The sequence below is a fragment of the Oncorhynchus masou genome, chromosome 33 (genome assembly GCF_036934945.1).
Source record: "Oncorhynchus masou masou isolate Uvic2021 chromosome 33, UVic_Omas_1.1, whole genome shotgun sequence".
Classification (NCBI taxonomy): domain Eukaryota; kingdom Metazoa; phylum Chordata; class Actinopteri; order Salmoniformes; family Salmonidae; genus Oncorhynchus; species Oncorhynchus masou.
In genome coordinates, this window is record NC_088244.1 from 19,690,152 (window position 1) to 19,712,029 (window position 21,878).

Consider the following 21,878-nt stretch of genomic DNA (forward strand, 5'->3'; position numbering starts at 1 on the left):
CGTAGTATGTATTTTTTATGGCGGTTTTGGAGCAGTGGCTTCTTCCTTGCTGAGTGGCCTTTCAGGTTATGTCGACATAGGACTTGTTTTACTGTGGATATAGATACTAGTGTAACTGTTTCCTCCAGCATCTTCACGAGGTCCTTTGCTGTTGTTCTGAGATTGATTTGCACTTGTCGCACCAAAGTACGTTCATCTCTAGGAGACAGAACGCGTCTCCTTCCTGAGCAGTATGACGGCTGCGTGGATCCATGATGTTTATACTTGCGTTCTATTGTTTGTACAGGTGAATGTGTTACCTTCAGGCTCCCAAGGATGAACCAGACTTGTGGAGATCTACAAAAAAAATGCTGAGGTCTTGGCTGATTTCTTTTGATTTTCCCATGATGTCAAGCAAAGAGGCACTGATTTTGATTGTAGGCATTGAAATACATCCACAGGTATACCTCCAATTGACTCAAATGATGTCAATTAGCCTATCAGTAGCTTCTAAAGCCATGACATAATTTTCTGGAATTCCAAACTGTTTAAAGGCACAGTCAACACAGTATGTAAACTTCTGACCCACTGCAACTTGTGTAGTTGTTGAAAAACGAGTCGTAATGACTCCAACCTAAGTGTATGTAAACTTCTGACTTCAACCGTATGTAGGGATAGAATGTGCCATCAGGTTGTGCATGAAAGCGGAAAGGTGGCCCTGGCTAGACTGGTGCCATTTTTTCCATCGCTAAAAGGTCTTCTTGTCTCCTGGGGAACAATCCTAAGGCACTCACACTAACATTAACCAGTTCAGTGTCAAGGCTCTCTATGTGACTGCAGTATATCCAGTCAGGTTGTGATGACTGTGTTCTGTTCCTCTCTGTTTCTCTGTAGGAGACATGCCTCTCTGCCCACCGACGTCACAGAGAGCCCTTCCAGTCTGATGTCGGCCGGCTGCAGGAGAAGTTTCCCCTGCCGCAAGTGGAAGTCCGCCTCTTTTGGGTACAGTAACATGTTATTGTTGTCCGGGTGTGTATGTGTCAAGTGCTTTCAGTGTAGCAAAATGGAGCCCTAAAGCATGATAGCACTGAAATATTTTGTTTGTCTTTAATCACAATAGGACCCTTCAAGCTCAAGATGGCTTAGTGTTTGATGTGATTATGTTGCTGATGTGAGCACAGTTCCCAATACATTGGCTTTCTGGTAGATATGTTGCACCATGTTTGAATCTCTACAGCCATATTCTAGTGAGCTGGTTGTGACACAGCATCTATCTGGGGACATGTCTGTTTTTTCTCTATACTCATTCTAATGTTGACATTCATAACGGGCATCCTGCTAATGAGATATGATGTTGCTGTATAATACCTACCTCTATCTCTTATGCATTAGCCAAGAATGGTCTGGAGCCTGAGAGCTTCTCAACAAACGAGATGGGCGAGATTAGAACACACACACACACACACACACACACACACACACACACACACACACACACACACACACACACACACACACACACACACACACACACACACACACACACACACACACACAGCTTCAAAAGGTTGATGGGGGTTTCAACGCCTCTTCATTGCACTGTGCTTCATCATCAAATAGCAATGAGCTCCCACCCCATAGCCTACCCTCCTCATTACAGGCCAGAAATATCCCCCAAACTCATACCAGGCTTATTTCCAAAATATGTAACAGCTGTGGTGTATGGAAATGAGGGAGAGAGAGACCTGGGATATGAGTATCTGATATTTTAGATGGGAATAAATTGTGAAGTTGTCATGAAGTGTGTCATTTATTTAAATGCCACAGGGTTCTATGAAGTCTTACAGAAGAGATGATGGTGAACGTACTGGGTAAATTAGTATGTCAGATCACCCGTGACAACTGTGGTCTTTACCCCATGTTTGTTTCAGGAACACATTTAGGAGCTAATAGGTGAAGTGGGTTATGACAGCCATGTGATTGAAGTGTGAAAGGCTGGATTTGCAGCTCTGTTTGTTATCGTTTGTGCTTCATCATCTCCCAGACTCATTAGCATAATTAGCCCCTAGTTACCAATCATTTGACTGACGAGACAACACAGTGCTCCAATATGCCCCCAACACATTGGTTATTTATTTGGACAATTTACTGATTTGTTATAGTTGGCTGCTATGTTAATTTAGCCCCCAGGTGGTTATTACATTAAATGTATTAACATTATTACCAAGTGTTAATTACTACAGCTTAGTATTTTGTGTGTGTGTGTGTGTGTGTGTGTGTGTGTGTGTGTGTGTGTGTGTGTGTGTGTGTGTGTGTGTGTGTGTGTGTGTGTGTGTGTGTGTGTGTGTGTGTGTGTGTGTGTTAGAGGTCAACCGATTAATCGGAATGGCCAATTAATTAGGGCCGATTTCAAGTTTTCATAACAATCGGAAATCAGTATTTGTGGACACCGATTTAGAAAAATATATAAATGTTTTTTACACCTTTATTTAATCTTTATTTAACGAGGCAAGTCAGTTAAGAACACATTCTTTTCAATGACGGCCTAGGAACAGTGGTTTAACTGCCTTGTTCAGGGGCAGAACGACATATTTTTACCTTGTCAGCTCGGGGATTCAATCTTGCAACCTTACAGTTAACTAGTCAAAAGCTCTAACCACCTGCCTCTCATTGCACTCCACGAGGAGCCTGCCTGTTACGCGAATGCAGTAAGTAGCCAAGGTAAGTTGCTAGCTAGCATTAAACTTATCTTATAAAAAACAATAAATTAATCAATCATAATCACTAGTTAACTACACATGGTTGATGATATTACTAGTTTATCTAGCGTGTCCTGCATTGCATATAATCGATGCGGTGCGTATTCGCAAAAAAGGACTGTCGTTGCTCCAACGTGTAGGTAACCATAAACATCAATGCCTTTCTTAAAATCAATACACAGAAGTATATATTTTTAAGCCTGCATATTTAGCTAAAATAAATCCAGGTTAGCAGGCAATATTAACCAGGTGAAATTGTGTCACTTCTCTTGCATTCATTGCACGCAGAGTCAGGGTATATGCAACAGTTTGGGCCGACAGAGAGATACGGCAGAAATCAGGTAATGGTGGACTGAAGGAAGTTATGTAGAGCACCTCAAGATAAAACGTAATATTCAATATCGGCAAATTAGACTAAATATTAGCACTACACAATCTGGTAGATGATAACCTTCAATCTGGATAATAACACAAAACAAATCTTAAGACTAGAGACATTTATCGACAAATATTACAAAAACAAGCAACACCCAAACATGACGGAGAGTAAGACAGGGGAAATGATTCCAAAATGAAAACGTGACTCTTCTACAGACACAGACGATTTAATATTTTCACCACCAGGAATGGTAAAGGTCGAAACCGATCTGTTAAAATCAATAAATGACAAACTGGGTATACTTGAATTAGTTAGTAAGGATATAAAAGAGTTGAAGGCAAGCCTCGATGAGTGATGAAAAAGCTGCGACATTGGACAAGGAAACAAACAAGTTAAAAGGGACAGTCAATAAGATTGAAACCGAAGTGAATGAAATTAAAAAGGAGAACACTGTTCTGAGAGAAACCTTACTGGACATACAAACTAGATCCATGAGAGAGACTCTGGTACTTACAGGAATCCAGGAGAAAGAAGGAGAAGTCCCTGAATCTGTAGTTAGAGTTCCTCCTTGCAGCGCTTCAGATCACACCCGAAGCTATCGACAAAATCCAACCTGAACGTGTACACCGCTTCGGACAGAGAGGCCAAAGGTATGAGTGCCCAATCGTTGCCAAATTTGCTGCATTTAAAGATAAAGTACTGGTTAAAAGCCTGGGTAAAAGACTTGCTGGGACCAAAATTGGCATGAATGATCAGTTTCCAAAGGAAATTGCAGACGGCGTAAAGTTCTGTATCCAATTTTCAAAGAAAATAGATTAAAAGGGAAACGAGTAGCTCTCGTCGTTGATAAACTATATATTGATAACCAGTTGTTCAGAGACACAAAGACTACTCCATGGCTATTTTAAACATGACAAAGTTCTTATAGACAAGGAAAATAATGAAACAAATTCTAGCCCGGTTATGGATTGTAACAGTAACCTTTAAAAAAAAGAAGCTTTTGTATATATCTTCACATATACAGTGGGGCAAAAAAGTATTTTCGTCAGCCACCAAGTGTGCAGGTTCTCCCACTTAAAAAGATGAGAGGCCTGTAATTTTCATCATAGGTACACTTCAACTATGACAGACAAAATGAAAAAAAAAATCCAGATAATCACATTGTAGGATCTTTAATTAATTTATTTGCAAATTATGGTGGAAAATAAGTATTTGGTCAATAACAAAAGTTATTTTGGCCCATTCCTCCATGCAGATCTCCTCTAGCGCAGTGATGTTATGGGGCTGTTGCTGGGCAACATGGACTTTCAACTCCCTCCAAAGATTTTCTATGGGGTTGAGATCTGGAGACTGGCTAGGCCTCTCCAGGACCTTGAAATGCTTCTTACGAAGCCACTCCTTCATTGCCCGGGCGGTGGGTTTGGGATCATTGTCATGCTGAAAGACCCAGCCAGATTTCATCTTCAATGCCCTTGCTGATGGAAGGAGGTTTTCACTCAAAATCTCACGATACATGGCCCCATTCGTTCTTTCCTTTACACGGATCAGTCGTCCTGGTCCCTTTGCAGAAAAACAGCCCCAAAGCATGATGTTTCCACCCCCATGCTTCACAGTAGGTATGGTGTTCTTTGGATGCAACTCAGCATTCTTTGTCCTCCAAACACGACGAGTTGAGTTTTTACCAAAAAGTTATATTTTGGTTTCATCTGACCATATGACATTCTCCCAATCTTCTTCTGGATCATCCAAATGCTCTCTAGCAAACTTCAGACGGGCCTGGACATGTAATGGCTTAAGCAGGGGGACACGTCTGGCACTGCAGGATTTGAGTCCCTGGCGGCGTAGTGTGTTACTGATGGTAGGCTTTGTTACTTTGGTCCCAGCTCTCTGCAAGTCATTCACTAGGTCCCCCCGTGTGGTTCTGGGATTTTTGCTCTCCGTTCTTGTGGTCATTTTGACCCCACGGGGTGAGATCTTGCGTGGAGCCCCAGATCGAGGGAGATTATTAGTGGTCTTGTATGTCTTCCATTTCCTAATAATTGCTCCCACAGTTGATTTTTTCAAACCAAGCTGCTTACCTATTGCAGATTCAGTCTTCCCAGCCTGGTGCAGGTCTACAATTTTGTTTCTGGTGTCCTTTGACAGCTCTTTGGTCTTGGCCATAGTGGAGTTTGGAGTGTGACTGTTTGAGGTTGTGGATGGGTGTCTTTTATACTGATAACAAGAAGAAGTTACAGGTCTGTGAGAGCCAGAAATCTTGCTTGTTTGTCGGTGACCAAATACTTATTTTCCACCATAATTTGCAAATAAATTCATTAAAAATCCTACAATGTGATTTTCTGGATTTTTCTTCTCATTTTGTATGTCATAGTTGAAGTGTACTTATGATGAAAATACAGGCCTCTCTCATCTTTTTAAGTGGGAGAACTTGCACAATTGGTGGCTGACTAAATACTTTTTTGCCCCACTTTAAATAGACACTCAATCATCGTGTTACCTTTTAATGGTACGTTTACAAACATATATTTTGATAAATAGAATTGAAAATTGTGTCTCATTATGGTAAGTGGTGAAATAAGTATAGCCAGTTACAATTGTAATGGCCTAGCAGATAATAAGAAAAGACAATTAGTATTTACCTGGCTAAAAGAGAAGGAATATAATATCTATTGTTTACAAGAAACCCATTAAACAATTTTAGATTAAGTTTTGTGGAAAAAGAACCGGGGGGGCGAAATATATTTCTCCCGTGGGAAAATAAATTCAAAAGGGGGGATGGTTTTAATTAACAGTAATTTTGATCCAAATGTGCAAATTGTCCAAACAGATTATCAAGGTAGATGGATTATTTTAAATATGTTATTGGACAATACACAGATATGTCTTATTAACTTATACGGTCCGAATAATGATGATACAAGCTCCTTTGAAAATATATATAAGAATTTATCAACTCTCCAAGCAACACTAGACTCTATTATTATGGTGGGTCTTAAATACTATTTAACAAAAGTGCCTGACGGTCTTAAATACTTCTATGTACCGGAAAGGAAATCACACTACAAACTATCACCCTCAGGCACTTAAGGAAATCATGAATGTCATGGATATATTGGAATTAGTGGATATATGGAGACTTAAATACCCTGACCTAGTGAGATATACATGGCGGAGGCTTAATCAAGCTAGTCGTCTTGACTACATTCTTATGCCATTCTCTCTGACACCAAAAGTTTAAAAGGTGTTGATAGGGGACAGAATGCGGTCGGATCATCACATAATTGGCATATATATTACTCTTATAGGATTTCCACGTGGGCGAGTATATTGGAAATTTAATCAAAGCCTACTAGATGATAAATTGTTTAGATCTAGGACAGAAGAATTTATAACTGACTTTTTCCTATATAACATAGGTACAGCAAATCCCCTTATTGTATGGGACACTTTTAAATGTGCCTTTAGAGGCCATGCAATTCAGTTCTCATCTATAAAACAAAAGCAATTTAGATCAAAAGAGTCCATATTAACAAAGGAAATTGAAGAACTAACAGTGCAGTTAGATAGCAATAAAAACGGTACCATAGAGGCACAGAATAAGTTAGAGGGGGGAATAAAAACGAAATGGAGGAACTTATTCAAGAAAGATCCAGTGTAATATATTATAAAAATAAAGCGAACTGGATGGAATATGGGGAAAAATGCACCAAATTCTTTTTCAATCTTCAATATAGAAATGCTTCCCCAAAAAATGTATTAAAACTTGTTACAAATGATGGAGTCACACATGATTCACCAAAATATATTTTGAAAGAGGATGTAAAGTACTTTAAGAATATGTTTTCATTTCAGGCTCCTCCATCTCCACTAACTGAAACTAATTGTATGGATTTTTTTCTTAATAATATTGTAAAATTAACATCTGTACAGAAAGACTCATGTGAAGGCCAAATTACAGCTGCTTGATGCAATTGGGGCCTTTAAGGATGGGAAAACTCCAGGGCTGGATGGCATACCAGTGGAAGTATACCAAACTCCAGGGCTGGATGGCATACCAGTGGAAGAATACAAAACTTTTTTTGATATACTCAAAGGACCATTATTAGCATGTTTTAACCACTCGTACAGTAGGGGGGGGAACAAGTATTTGATACACTGCCGATTTTGCAGGTTTTCCTACTTACAAAGCATGTAGAGGTCTGTAATTTTTTATCATAGGTACACTTCAACTGTGAGAGACGGAATCTAAAACAAAAATCCAGAAAATCACATTGTATGATTTTTAAGTAATTAATTAGCATTTTATTGCATGACATAAGTATTTGATCACCGACCAACTAGTAAGAATTCTGTCTCTCACAGACCTGTTAGTTTTTCTTTAAGAAGCCCTCCTGTTCTCCACTCATTACCTGAATTAACTGCACCTGTTTGAACTCGTTACCTATATAAAAGACACCTGTCCACACACTAAATCAAGCAGACTCCAACCTTGAACTCATTACCTGTATAAAAGACCACACTCATTCAAACAGACTCCAAACTCTCCACAATGGCCAAGACCAGAGAGCTGTGTAAGGACACCAGGGGTAAATTGTAGACCTGCAGAAGGCTGGGATGGGCTACAGGACAATAGGCAAGCAGCTTGGTGAGAAGGCAACAACTGTTGGCGCAATTATTGGAAAATGGAAGAAGTTCAAGATGACGGTCAATCACCCTCGGTCTGGGGCTCCATGCAAGATCTCACCTCGTGGGGCATCAATGATCATGAGGATGGTGAGGGATCAGCCCAGAACTACAACTAGGACCTGGTCAATAATCTGAAGAGTGCTGGGACCACAGACTCAAAGAAAACCATTAGTAACACACTACGCCGTCATGGATTAAAATCCTGCAGCGCACGCAAGGTCCCCCTGCTCAAGCCAGCGCATGTCCAGGCCCATCTGAAGATCGCCAATGACCATTTGGATGATCCAGAGGAGGAATGGGAGAAGGTCATGTGGTCTGATGAGACAAAAATAGAGCTTTTTGGTCTAAACTCCACTCGCTGTGTTTGGAGGAAGAAGGATGAGTACAACCCCAAGAACACCATCCCAACCGTGAAGCATGGAGGTGGAAACATCATTCTTTGGGGATGCTTTTCTGCAAAGGGGACAGGACAACTCCACCGTATTGAGAGGAGGATGGATGGGGCCATGTATCGCGAGATCTTGGCCAACCACCTCCTTCCCTCAGTAAGAGCATTGAAGATTGGTCGTGGCTTTGTCTTCCAGCATGACAACGACCCGAAACACACAGCCAGGGAAACTAAGGAGTGGCTCCGTAAGAAGCATCTCAAGGTCCTGGAGTGGCCTAGCCAGTCTCCAGACCTGAACCCAATAGAACATTTTTGGAAGGAGCTGAAAGTCCGTATTGCCCAGCGACAGCCCCGAAACCCGAAGGATCTGGAAAAGGTCTGTATGGAGGACTGTGCCAAAATCCCTGCTGCAGTGTGTGCAAACCTGGTCAAGAACTACAGGAAACGTATGATCTCTGTAATTGCAAACAAAGGTATCTGTACCAAATATTATGTCATGCAATAAAATGCAAATTAATTACTGTATGATTTTTAAATGTGATTTTCTGGATTTTTGTTTTAGATTCTGTCTCTCACAGTTGAAGTGTACCTATGGGAAGCATTACAGACCTCTACATGCTTTGTAAGTAGGGAAACCTGCAAAATCGGCAGTGTATCAAATACTTGTTCTCCCCACTGTAGATAAATGGTAGATTATCAGACACGCAACAAGAAGGTCTGATATCATTATTACTGAAACAGAACCCAAGTGGTATATATAAAGATCCAGTCCATTTAAAAATTTGGAGACCTCTTACACTTCAGTGTTGTGATGCAAAAATCCTAGCAAAATGCTTGTCGCATAGAATTTTAAAAGTATTGTCCGATATTATTCATCCTAATCAGACAGGTTTTTTACATGGACGATACATCGGAGATAATATAAGACAAGTACTGGAAACATTAGAATACTATGAAATATCGGGGACACCAGGACTGGTTTTCATAGCTGATTTTGAATAGGCTTTTGATAAAGTACGACTGGAGTTTATATATAAATGCCTAGAATATTTCAATTTTGGGAAATCTCTTATAAAATGGGTTAAAGTTATGTATAGTAAATAATGGCTACATCTCCGAAAATTTTAAACTCTGCAGATCTCTAAAGCAGTGATGTTTTTGGGCTGTTGCTGGGCAACACAGACTTTCAACTCCCTCCAAAGATTTTCTATGGGGTTGAGATCTGGAGACTAGCTAGGCCACTCCAGGACCTTGAAATGCTTCTTACGAAGCCACTCCTTCGTTGCCCGGGTGGTGTGTTTGGGATCATTGTCATGCTGAAAGACCCAGCCACATTTCATCTTCAATGCCCTTGCAGATGGAAGGAGGTTTTCACTCAAAATCTCACGATACATGGCCCCATTCGTTCTTTCCTTTACACGGATCAGTCGTCCTGGTCCCTTTGCAGAAAAACAGCCCCAAAGCATGATGTTTCCACCCCTATGCTTCACATTAGGTATGGTGTTCTTTGGATGCAACTCAGCATTCTTTGTCCTCCAAACACGACGAGTTGAGTTTTTACCAAAAAGTTATATTTTGGTTTCATCTGACATTCTCCCAATCTTTTTCTGGATCATCCAAATGCTCTCTAGCAAACTTCAGACGGGCCTGGACATGTACTGGCTTAAGCAGGGGGACACGTCTGGCACTGCAGGATTTGAGTCCCTGACGGCGTAGTGTGTTACTGATGGTAGGCTTTGTTACTTTGGTCCCAGCTCTCTGCAGGTCATTCACTAGGTCCCCCCGTGTGGTTCTGGGATTTTTGCTCACCGTTCTTGTGATCATTTTGACACTACGGGGTGAGATCTTGCGTGGAGACCCAGATCAAGGGAGATTATCAGTGGTCTTGTATGTCTTCCATTTCCTAATAATTGCTCCCACAGTTGATTTTTTTCAAACCATGCTGCTTACCTATTGCAGATTCAGTCTTCCCAGCCTGGTGCAGGTCTACAATTTTGTTTCTGGTGTTCTTTGACAGCTCTTTGGTCTTGGCCATAGTGGAGTTTGGAGTGTGACTGTTTGAGGTTGTGGACGGGTGTCTTTTATACTGATAACAAGTTCAAACAGGTGCCATTAATACAGGTAACAAGTGGAGGACAGAGGAGCCTCTTAAAGAAAAAGTTACAGGTCTGTGAGAGCCAGAAATCTTGCTTGTTTGTGGGTGACCAAATCCTTATTTTCCACCATAATTTGCAAATAAATTCATTAAAAATCCTACAATGTGATTTTCTGGATATTTTTTCTCATTTTGTCTGTCATAGTTGAAGTGTACCTATGATGAAAATTACAGGCCTCTCATCTTTTTAAGTGGGAGAACTTGCACAATTTGGTGGCTGACAAAATACTTTTTTTCCCCCACTGTATATGGATATATATATTTAACAAAAAAATATATGGGGGATTGGAAATATGCAGACAATTACATTGATGGAACCAATTTTCTTTCCGAAATATTAAGCTGAAATAAAATTTCAAAAAATAAAAAAAACAGTTTGGGCCGCCTAATTTGCCAGAATTTTACGTAATTATGACATAACATTGAAGGTTGTGCAATGTAACAGGAATATTTAGACTTATGGATGCCACCCGTATTTCACTGAAAGAATCAACGTCTTGTTTTCGAGATGATAGTTTCCGGCTCGTCTGAGCGAAGGTAGGCACCAGCAGGCTCGTAAGCATTCATTCAAACAGCACTTTCGTGCATTTTGCCAGCAGCTCTTTGCTGTGCTTCAAGCATTGTGCTGTTTATGACTTCAAGCCCATCAACTCCCGAGATTAGTTTGGTGTAACCGATGTGAAATGGCGAGCTAGTTAGCGGGGTGCGCTAATAGCGTTTCAAACATCACTCGCTCTGAGACTTGGAGTAGTTGTTCCCCTTGCTCTGCATGGGTAACGCTGCTTCGAGGGTGGCTGTTGTCGATGTGTTCCTGGTTCGAGCCCAGGTAGGGGTGAGGAGAGGGACGGAAGCTATACTGTTACACTGGCAATACTAAAGTGCCTATAAGAACATCCAATAGTCAAAGGTATAGGAAATACAAATGGTAGAGAGATAAATAGTCCTATGACTAAATAGTTCCTATAATAACTACAACCTAAAACTTCTTCCCTGGTAATATTGAAGACTCATGTTTAAGGGAACCACCAGCTTTCATATGTTCTGAGCAAGGAACTTAAACGTTAGCTTTCTTACATTGCACATATAGCACTTTTACTTTCTTCTCCAACACTTTGTTTTTTGTTTTTTCATTATTTAAACCAAACTGAACATGTTTCATTATTTATTTGAGGCTAAATAGATTTTATTGGTTTATTATATTAAGTTAAAATAAGTGTTCATTCAGTATTGTTGTAATTGTCATTATTACAAATAAAAATAAATCGGACGATTAATCGGTATCTGCTTTTTTTGGGTCCTCCAATAATCAGTATCGGCGTTGAAAAATCATAATTGGTCGACCTCTAGAGTGTTTGTGTGTGTTTGTGTGTGTGTGTGTGTGTGTGTGTGTGTGTGTGTGTGTGTGTGTGTGTGTGTGTGTGTGTGTGTGTGTATGTATATATATGTATATATACCACCAGCTATATACAGTTGAAGTCGGAAGTTTACAGGCACTTAGGTTGGAGTCATTAAAACTCGTTTTTCAACCACTCCACAAATTCCGTGTTAACAAACTATAGTTTTGGGAAGTCGGTTAGGACATCTACTGTGTTCACAAGTAATTTTTCCAACAATTGTTTACAGATAGATTATTCCATTTATAATTCACTGTATCACAATTCCAGTGGGTCAGAAGTTTACATACACTAAGTTAACTGTGCCTCTAAACAGCTTGGAAAATTCCAGAAAATGATGTCATGGCTTTATAAGCTTCTGATATGCTAATTGACATAATTTGAGTCAATTGGAGGTGTACCTGTGGATGTATTTCAAGGCCTACCTTCAAACTCAGTGCCTCTTTGCTTGACATAATGGGAAAATCAAAAGAAATTAGCCAAGACCTCCACAAGTCTGGTTCATCCCTTGGAGCAATTTCCAAACGTACCACGTTCATCTGTACAAATATTAGTACCAAGTATAAACACCATGGGACCACACAGCCGTCATACCGCTCGGGAAGGAGACGCGTTCTGTCTCCAAGAGATGAATGTACTTTGATGCGACAAGTGCAAATCAATCCCAGAACAACAGCAAATTACCTTGTGAAGATGCTGGATGACACAGGTACAAAAGTATCTATATCCACAGTATAAAATGAGTCCTATATCGACATAACTTGAAATGCTGCTCAGCAAGGAAGAAGCCACTGCTCCAAAACCGCATAAAAAAGCCAGACTACAGTTTGCAACTGCACATGGGGACAAAGATCAAACTTTTTAGAGAAATGTCCTCTGGTCTGATGAAACAAAAATAGAACTGTTTGGCCGTAATGACCATCATTATGTTTGGAGGAAAAAGGGGAACGCTTGCAAGCCAAAGAACACCATCCCAACTGTGAAGCACGGGGTGGCAGCATCATGTTGTGGGGGTGCTTTGCTGCAGGAGGGACTGGTGCACTTCCCAAAATAGATGGCATCGTGAGTTAGTAAAATGATGTGGATATATTGAAGCAACATCTCAAGACATCAGTCAGGAAGTAGAGTCAGAAGTTTACATACAATGTATTGGCCACTCCAATACATTGACTTTGTTGTCCTTAAGCCATTTTGCCACAACTTTGGCAGTATGCTTGGGGGTCATGGACACAAAGCCCTGACCTCAATCCTATAGAAAATATTTGGGCAGAACTGAAAAAGCATGTGCGAGCAAGGAGGCCAACAAACCTGACTCAGTTACATCAGCTCTGTCAGGCAGAATGGGACAAAATTCACCCAACTTATTGTGGGAAGCTTGTGGAAGGCTACCCGGAACGTTTGACCCAAGTTAAACAATTAAGGCATTGTTTCCAAATAATAATTGAGTGTATTGGAACTTCTGACTCACTGGGAATGTGATGAACGATTTAAAAGCTGAAATAAATCATTCTCTCTACTATCATTCTGACATTTCACATTCTTAAAATAAAGTGGTGATCCTAACTGACCTAAGACAGGGACTTTTTACTAGGATTAAAGTATGCTCTTTCTTTTTTATGGCGGTTTTGGAGCAGTGGCTTCTTCCTTGCTGAGCGGCCTTTCAGGTTATGTCGCTATAGGACTTGTTTTACTGTGGATACTTTTGTACCTGTATCCGCCAGCATCTTCACAAGGTCCTTTGCTGTTGTTCTGGGATTGATTTGCACTTTTCTCACCAAAGTACGTTAATCTCTAGGAGACAGAACACGTCTCCTTCCTGAGCGGTATGACGGCTGCGTGGTCCCATGGTGTTTATACTTGCGTACTATTGTTTGTACAGATGAACGTGGTACCTTCAGGCGTTTAAAAAATTTCTCCCAAGGATGAACCAGACTTGTGGAGGGCTACCATTTTTTAACTGATGTCTTTGCTGATTTCTTTTGATTTTCCCATGATGTCAAGTGAAGAGGCACTGAGTTTGAAGGTATGCCTTGAAATACATCAACAGGTACACCTCCAAATTATGTCAATTAGCCTATCAGTAGCTTCTAAAGCCATGACATAATTTTCTGGAATTGTCCAAGCTGTTTAAAGGCACAGTCAACTTAGTGTATGTAAACTTGTAATCCATTGGAATTGTGATACAGTGAATTAGAAGTGAAATAATCTGTCTGCAAACAATTGTTGGAAAAATTACTTATGTCATGCACAAAGTAGTTGTCCTAACCGAATTGCCAAAACTATAGTTCGTTAACAAGAAATTTGTGGAATGGTTGAAGAATTAGTTTTAATGACTCCAACCTAAGTGTATGTGAACTTCCGACTTCAACTGTATGTGTGTGTGTATATATATATATATATATAGTAGGCCTTAATAATACATGCTTTAATGAAGGAGTGTGTCACACAAGTGTTTTCATCGAGCAAAACTGTCTTTCTTCATGTCTGTTTTAGTTCTTTGTCTTCTGTATTGTTTTCTGGTGCTTGGCAATATCACTTTTGTTTTGGCTCTTCTTTATGTTTTGTGAGGTTGCCTTTGTCCTCCATGCCTCAAAAAAGTCTTTCAAAAATAATTCTACCACAACACAAAGGCACAGTTAGTCACACTCAAGGTTAATGTAACAGATTAGTTTACGGGTAAAATGAAAAACTGCCATTTACTCCAGAAGCTAAGGCTACAGGATGTCAAACAATTTCTATTTATTTTATAATGATTCTCGTCGGTGACACGTTAGGCCTGTCGGAGGCCCATATTACAAAGAGTGAATTATCTTCATGCCTGTGCATGTTTGTGTGTGTGTGTGTGTACTGGCAGTATTTCTGTGTGTGTGCACGTTCAGTATTGGAGAAGAAGAGATGAAATATTATTAGTGTGGGATTTCATATATGAGCTGCTGTTCCATCACTTTTAGCATGCTGAATCATTTTTTCATTTATTGATATTTGCCTGTATGCTAATGTCCAGCTGAAAAGCAGTACTGGATGTTTTTCTGTGAGTACTTTCAGTATTACACACAGGTTGTGATGCTGTTTTAAACTGGTTTTGATGTTGTTGTATTTTTTACACACATACAAAACATGTCGTAGAAACTGCTTAACTTTAAATTGTTTTGTGCAGTTTAAACTGTTAAGTACATAGGATGTTCGGAGTTGTTGACGGTGCAACTTTGGCCTTAAGCGACAATGTTAGATAAAGCAGTCAATACCGAGGCAGCATTATAGACAAAGATTGTCTCCCTCGTGGTGCTTGTAAAGCAAAATGGAGCAATCTCTGTAGAGTAGCCGTCACATTCCAGGTGAACAACACCGTTAATATAAGAAACTCTAATAACACAAACATACCCCCCGGGAAGAACTTGTTCAAGCTTCTATTTTCCCTCTGTTTCTCTGCCTCTTTCTTTCCCTCTCATATACAAAACAAATCCTCTATTTCTGTTAGAATTGAGGCATGACCCTCTCTTCCTTTTGTGATTTCTAAGCAGTAGCCAAGATACTGTATGTTAAGGCTATGTTTCAGGGCCCTGTATGGGTCCTATATCTGCCTGTATCTGGGTAGTAGGTCTATTTCATGGGGAGGTCTGTAGGACCAATGGCTTTGCTTGGTTTGTTGAATCTGCTGCTACTGTTGATGTTTAAAGTGGTGGGACCAACAAGGCATGCCAATTAACCTTGGAGAAGGAACTGCCTGGTCATGAATCTTCCCAATGTTAATTGTGCTCACGAGGCAATTTTTTGGGGGCATAAATGTTTTATTCACCGATACAACATGTGAGGTACGACACCTGGATATACAGTCAGCCTTTTTATCACTGCCCAACTATTTGTACCAACCAAAATATTTTCTTTGATTACTGCACCTCATTATCTGATGGTAAAAATAGTCAGCTTTGTCTTAAAATTTTCTGAAAGTAAAGACAGCCCTGTCTTGTTCTAGTAGTTATAATGATCAAAGACCCTTAAATCAATGACTCTGTCAGTGACTGCTTGTGCATCTGAATTAGTACCTGTACTGAGCCCCATTAAAAGAGTTCCATTGCACTCTTTGGTCCTCAAATTAAAATAAAGTCTTGACTCATGGAATCTGTAGACAGGAAAAGTCTTCATGTCTGATAAATGGGCTGACTACCCAGCTGATTTCAACAGTCCCTCTAATTTCGCTCTCTCCTTAACTTCAACTCTCCTCTCTCCTTTATTCCCCCCTCTCTCCATTTTCTTTATCCCTCTCCTCTCCATTTTTTCTCTTCTTCCTCTCTCTCTCTTCTCTGCCCTCTCCGCTGTACTGATCCTTCCTGACCACGCTGGAATACTCCAGGGGAGAAAATCTCCATCCCATGTCTAACACTTCCAATCCTGACTGTGTTATTACACGTGTCGCTAGGACAACAGTGACTCATCCTCTATTATGATCCGTGTTACATTAAAGCTCTTTCTTTGTTTTTTGTCAGAGGTTTGTCCCCCCAAAATACAAATTGGTAAAGTCTGTTCAAGTGTGCAATAAGAGCAGTGTTTTTACTCGCTGCTTGTTGAGACTTAGAGAGAAAGTGGAGCAGGGAGCCAGCCCAACGGGGACAGTGGATTGCAAGCTTATTCTGTGACAGAGTAATTGCTCTATACGATTTATCAGCCAAGGGGATGAAATATTTAAAGGCATCTCGCTGCAGAGAAACTTGAAAGGGAAAAGCACACTACTGTGTATGTGTTGTGAACGATTGTAGTTAGTCTCATCAATAGGAAAATAGCCTAACTTAATTTATAGTGTTGTCACGATACTGATATCAGGTTTACTCAATACCAAAACGATACACAAATGATACCACAGCAAGAAAAGAAGGCATATTAGCCAAAGTCACAGAATGGCACTTGATCCAGACAGATAAACTCAGCTAATGCTCTGTTCAATCGTTGGGCATCTTTTGAGTTCAATACCATTACATTATATCTTTTTGCCTTCAGAAGGTATTCACACCGTATTCACACATTTTGCTTTGTTACAGCCTGAATTAAAAATGGATTACAATGACATTTTGTGTCACTGGTCTACACACAGTACCCCATAATGTCAAAGTGAAATCATGTTTTATGACAAGTCACATAAAAAACAAGTCACAAGTCAAATCAATACAGCAAGTCACTACAAAGATACAGGCGTCCTTCCTAACTCAGTTGCCGAAGAAGAAGGAAACTGCTCAGGAATTTCACTGAGGTCAATGGTGACTTTAAAACAGTTACAGAGTTTAAATGGCTGTGGTAGGAGAAAAATGAGGATGGATCAACAACATTGTAGTTTCTCAAAAATACTAACCTAAATGACAGTGAGAAAAGGAGGAAGCCTGTACAGAATAAAAACATTCCAAAACATGGATACTGTTTGCAACAAGGTACTAAAGTAAAACAGCAAAACATGTGGCAAATAAATTAACTTTATGTCCTGAATACAAAGTGTTATGTTTGGGGCAAACACAACACATCACTGAGTACAACTCTTCATATTTTCAAGCATGGTGGGGGCTGCATCATGTTATGGGTATTCTTGTCATCGTCAAGGACTAGGGAGTTTTTTTAAATAAAAAGACGCGGAATAGAACTAAGCACAGGCAAAATCCGAGAGGAAAATATGGCTGTCTGCTTTGCAACAGACACTGGGACTCAAATTCACCTTTCAGCAGGACAATAACCTAAAACACAAAGCCAAATATATACTGGATTGCTTATCAAGAAGACAGTGAATGTTCCTGAGTGGCCTTGTTACGGTTTTGACTTAAATGGACTTGAAAATCTATGGCAAGGCATGAAAATGGGTGTCTGGTATTGATCAACAACCAATTTTGTCTGAGCTTGAATAATGTGCAAAATTATTTAATATTGTGCAATCCGGGTGCGAAAAGCTCTTAAAGACTTACCCAGAAAGACTCACAGCTGTAATCACTGCCAAAGGTGATTCTAACATACATTGACTCAGGAGTGTGAATAGTTATGGAAATGAGATATTACTGTTTTTCATTTTCTAAACATTTGCAAACATTTCTAAAAATATTTTTTCACTTTGTCATTATGGGGTATTGTGTGTAGATTGGTGAGAAAAAAAGTATTTAATACATTTTTAGTTCAGGCTGTAACACAAGAAAAAGTGGAATAAGTCAAGAGGGCACTGAAGACACTGTATGCATTAACAAATCAATTATAGAAGCATACAATCACTTTGACTTTGTTTTTACCAATCAAACTGAATAACGTAATGGTAATTCGAATGGGCAATCTCTCTTGATTAACAGGGTGAATCAAGATGTAGCTTGGCCTATCCACAATATAGGTGAAGGCATATTCAATATGAGTGTGTGCATGCAGTGAGTTATTAAGCTTGTTTTGGCTGATTTCACGGGCCTACTGATGACAAACAATCTGTTTCCCATCCATTTGGGACTAAACAACCTTTAACCAGTAATGATGTCATTCACAAGGCAAGAGCGGCGTGGCCCATCGGAGCACAGTCAGACTGTTCGCTGGGGCAATAGATAATCTTTGGGAGAGATGTGAGAGAGACCGAATAAGTGAATTAATCAAGTTTTTGGTGGCAGTCAGCTTTGAAATCAGCATATTTAGAGTTATGGTTTGCATATTATCACAAACTATATACTAGGGTAGTGAATTGATGTTAGCTTTAGCTGTCAGCTAACAGGGAAAGTTAGCCTACAAAACTGGAAGCTACCGGTATCATCTTCAATTGTAAAGTGTTCTAGCCTGTAAGGACGTTGTTTTTGCAAACAGTAATTATCAGTTTCCAAATTTCTACATGCTGTGTGGCATTATTCAGGTGTGTTAACTCTGTGCAACTTCAGCATGAGTGGGGAGCTAACATGATGCAGCCCAGACTCCCAGTGCAGGCTAGCAGTGAGTAAGTGGAGCAGCCACAGTGCGCGTTATAACAAGGGATTGGCTGTGCTGATAGACAGGCTTGATCCATGAGACACATCTGACAGAAATCGAGTACCGAACCATTTTTTAAAGGTTCGAGCATCGTAAAAGAACAGAAGTTTCATTATACCATGCAACACTATCATTTATCACTTAGCTGTTAAAGGGTAGGTAGCATAAATGTAACCACATGTAACATATGGATTTGAATTATTATTTGCATCAAAAGTCCCAATGCAAAGTTACACCTCACTAGAAATACATAACGCCATCTAACCAGTTAAATGCATATAACAAACATTCTTTATCTTAGCCAGCAAGCTAGCCAGCCAGCTAACGTTAGTTATTTAGCCAACAAGCTATTAGCCTAGCCAATCACCACAAACATAACTAGCACAACACTGGCGAGGGAGAGTGAGGGAAATCCAATAGCCATATTATCAAAAAATAATTAAAAAAATAGATAGATTACAGATATCAGTCAGCTAGCCTCTAGCACTAAGCCAGGGTGGAAAAGATACGAAACTCTCATAGCCTACTTCACAGAGAACATGCTGAAAATAGACTGGGTACTACACAATTAGAGCAAGCAGGTGTGATTTTCTAGTTCATTTTTTTACCCACGGCAAGAAGGCACCAGCCTGCCATGCTAACGGGTTCCCACTACATAACACAGCCACAAAGTCTGAAGAGCATGAATCAAATCACATTTTATTGGTCACATGCACATGGTTAGCAGATGTTAATGCAAGTGTAGCAAAATGCTTGTGCTTCTAGTTCTGACAGTGCAGTATCAGTATCTAACAAATAATCTAACAAATTCACAACTACCTTATACACACAAACGTAAAGGAATGAATAAGGATATGTACATATAGATATATGGATGAGAATGCAGCATGGCCGCACGTTCATTGTTTACATCACACTGCCTCATGATTGGTGGATTGTAGTTTGCCACCGCCAACACTTGGTCTGAAATGTAATTACATGCTAGCTAACATTAGCTAGATTGGGCTAGCTCCTGAGCTAGCATACGAACTCGGTAGCGCAGAGTAGATTCTCCATATGATGTTGAGAAATAGTGCATTGTGGGTAGTTTAGACGATTTCCAGAAATAAATTAATAAAAACGTAATAACCCCAAAACATAAATATGTTTGTACTTGTAGGAAACCAGATTGTGACTACAACTAAGTTACTAAGTCTTTCACCACATTGTGTTACATTGGTGAGTAAAAACTCATGCTTTCTACCCTATAAACATGTGGACAGAGAGCATGCTTTAAAGGGACATTTAAAAAAAATGTCAACTTCATATTCCTAATTTCCAGCACCACCCTAGGATTTAGCTTCTCTCTCCCTCAGCCTGCAGAGCTCAGGGCTGCCTGGTCTGGCTCAAGATATACTGTAGGCTCAATCTCCCTCTGTCTCACTCTCTCTCTCTGTAATTCTATGCATCTCTCTATCCCGTTCTGCCACATCTGGTCTCTTGGCCCTACCCAGGGGAGGACAGCTCCTGCTCAGCCCAGTCCAAGCTCTTCTCTGTCCTGGTACCCCAATGGTTGAACCTACTTACCCCTGAAGCTAGGACAGCAGAGTCCCTGCCCATCTTCCGAAAACATCTACCTCTTTAAACACAAACTGAACAGTATCAGCACCCCCTCCCCACCCCCAAAAAACAACAATTAAACTAAATAACTAAAAATCCCCCTTTCCAGCTCTGACTTTGCTGATAGCTGTTTTATTGTGAAAAATGTTCTTATGATGACTGGGATATGTGGTTTTCCCACCTAGCTATCTTAATAAGATGAATACACTAACTGTAAGTCACTCTGTATCAGAGCATTTGCTAAATGACTAATATGTAAAAATGTCTCCCTCTTGCTCTCTCTCCCTCCCTCATTATGCTCTTTCTCTATTTCACTCAGTTTAATCATAATATTTGTTGTAATATTTTGCCTGGCTTTACTGGAGGATGACATTTAAATTCTAACCAGCTGTGTAGTGCTTGTTTTAGAAAATGAAATACTTTTTGAATAAGTTTTCATTTTAAATTAACTGAACATTTTATGTTGTAATCTGGATAAAGACAATTTATGAACAGCGGGTGAGTCATTCTTACTAATCTGCTGGAGAACCAGTTTTGGGTTTAAGTATAACTTTTGTATGACTGAAGCTTTCAGTGCGAGATTTTAATAATGTTTGTCACCCAAACTCATATTCATTTTTATATAATAATCATGTCTTATTTTGCCTGGCTTGCCATTCCAAATAAAATGTTGTTGTTTTTTCTTCTCATATAATTAGAAAAACGAGTCGTCTGGAGTAGGCAGCAATATATGTAAACTGTGATATGACTAAAGAGTTAATCAGTGTAATTTTACCATAAATAGACAGGTATTTATCTCACCATAGTTGCAAGATCTTGTCTATTTTTGCCAAATTTCTATTGAAAGTTGTTGTAGTGTGTATATTTATTTAGGGATATGAATACCAATTATGTCTACTTAACTATCAGACCATTTCAATGGTAAACTACAGGGTAATGTAAAAGTTGTATATTTTAACGATCCAATACGTAATATACAGAATTAGGCTTTTGTTCTGAGAGGAAAGAGACATGATTTAGATCATAAATAAGATTTCAGGGATCCAGATTGCAGAGGTAAGACAACTAGAGTCCTCAGCATATGTTGACACTAGGTTTTAACCCCTTGATATTATTGTTAGATCTGACTTTAATAGCTAACATTTCGATGGCCATAATAAATAGATATGGGGACAGTGGACAACCTTGCTTAACTCCACTTGACAGTTTAATACACTGCACCAAATACCCTAGTTTCAGACCCCCAATTATCCTTACACCTCTGGGACCGGTTGCACCAGTTGCACGTAAAGAAAGATGATCTTAAATGCTAGGTCAGGCGTAGCTACGTCCAAATTTGTGATCAGAATTTACACCTGTTGCACCAACCAAAAATAAGATTAGTTGTAAGCAATGTGTATTCATGAGATTTGATGCTTCGTAATGATAGTGGCTAGGATAGTGGCTATTCACTGAATCTCTGTTTGGATTGTGTTACAGTTAGGCTAGAAAAATCTTAGCTATGTTGAGTTGAGTGCTCATGATGATAATCTTTACTCTAGTTTACTCATTAGCACTAATAAGAACATTTTTCTTG

General features: G+C 39.6%; 1 protein-coding gene across 2 annotated transcripts in view; it reads left to right on the forward strand.

Moving 5' to 3' along the window:
* LOC135527975 (IQ motif and SEC7 domain-containing protein 1-like) overlaps nt 1-21,878 on the forward strand; it is a 260,372-nt gene that overhangs the window by 67,671 nt on the left and 170,823 nt on the right. For both annotated transcript variants that reach the window (XM_064956684.1, XM_064956690.1), the window contains exon 3: nt 874-981. In XM_064956684.1, the coding sequence (XP_064812756.1) occupies nt 874-981 (108 nt within the window). The remainder of the gene's footprint in view (nt 1-873; nt 982-21,878) is intronic.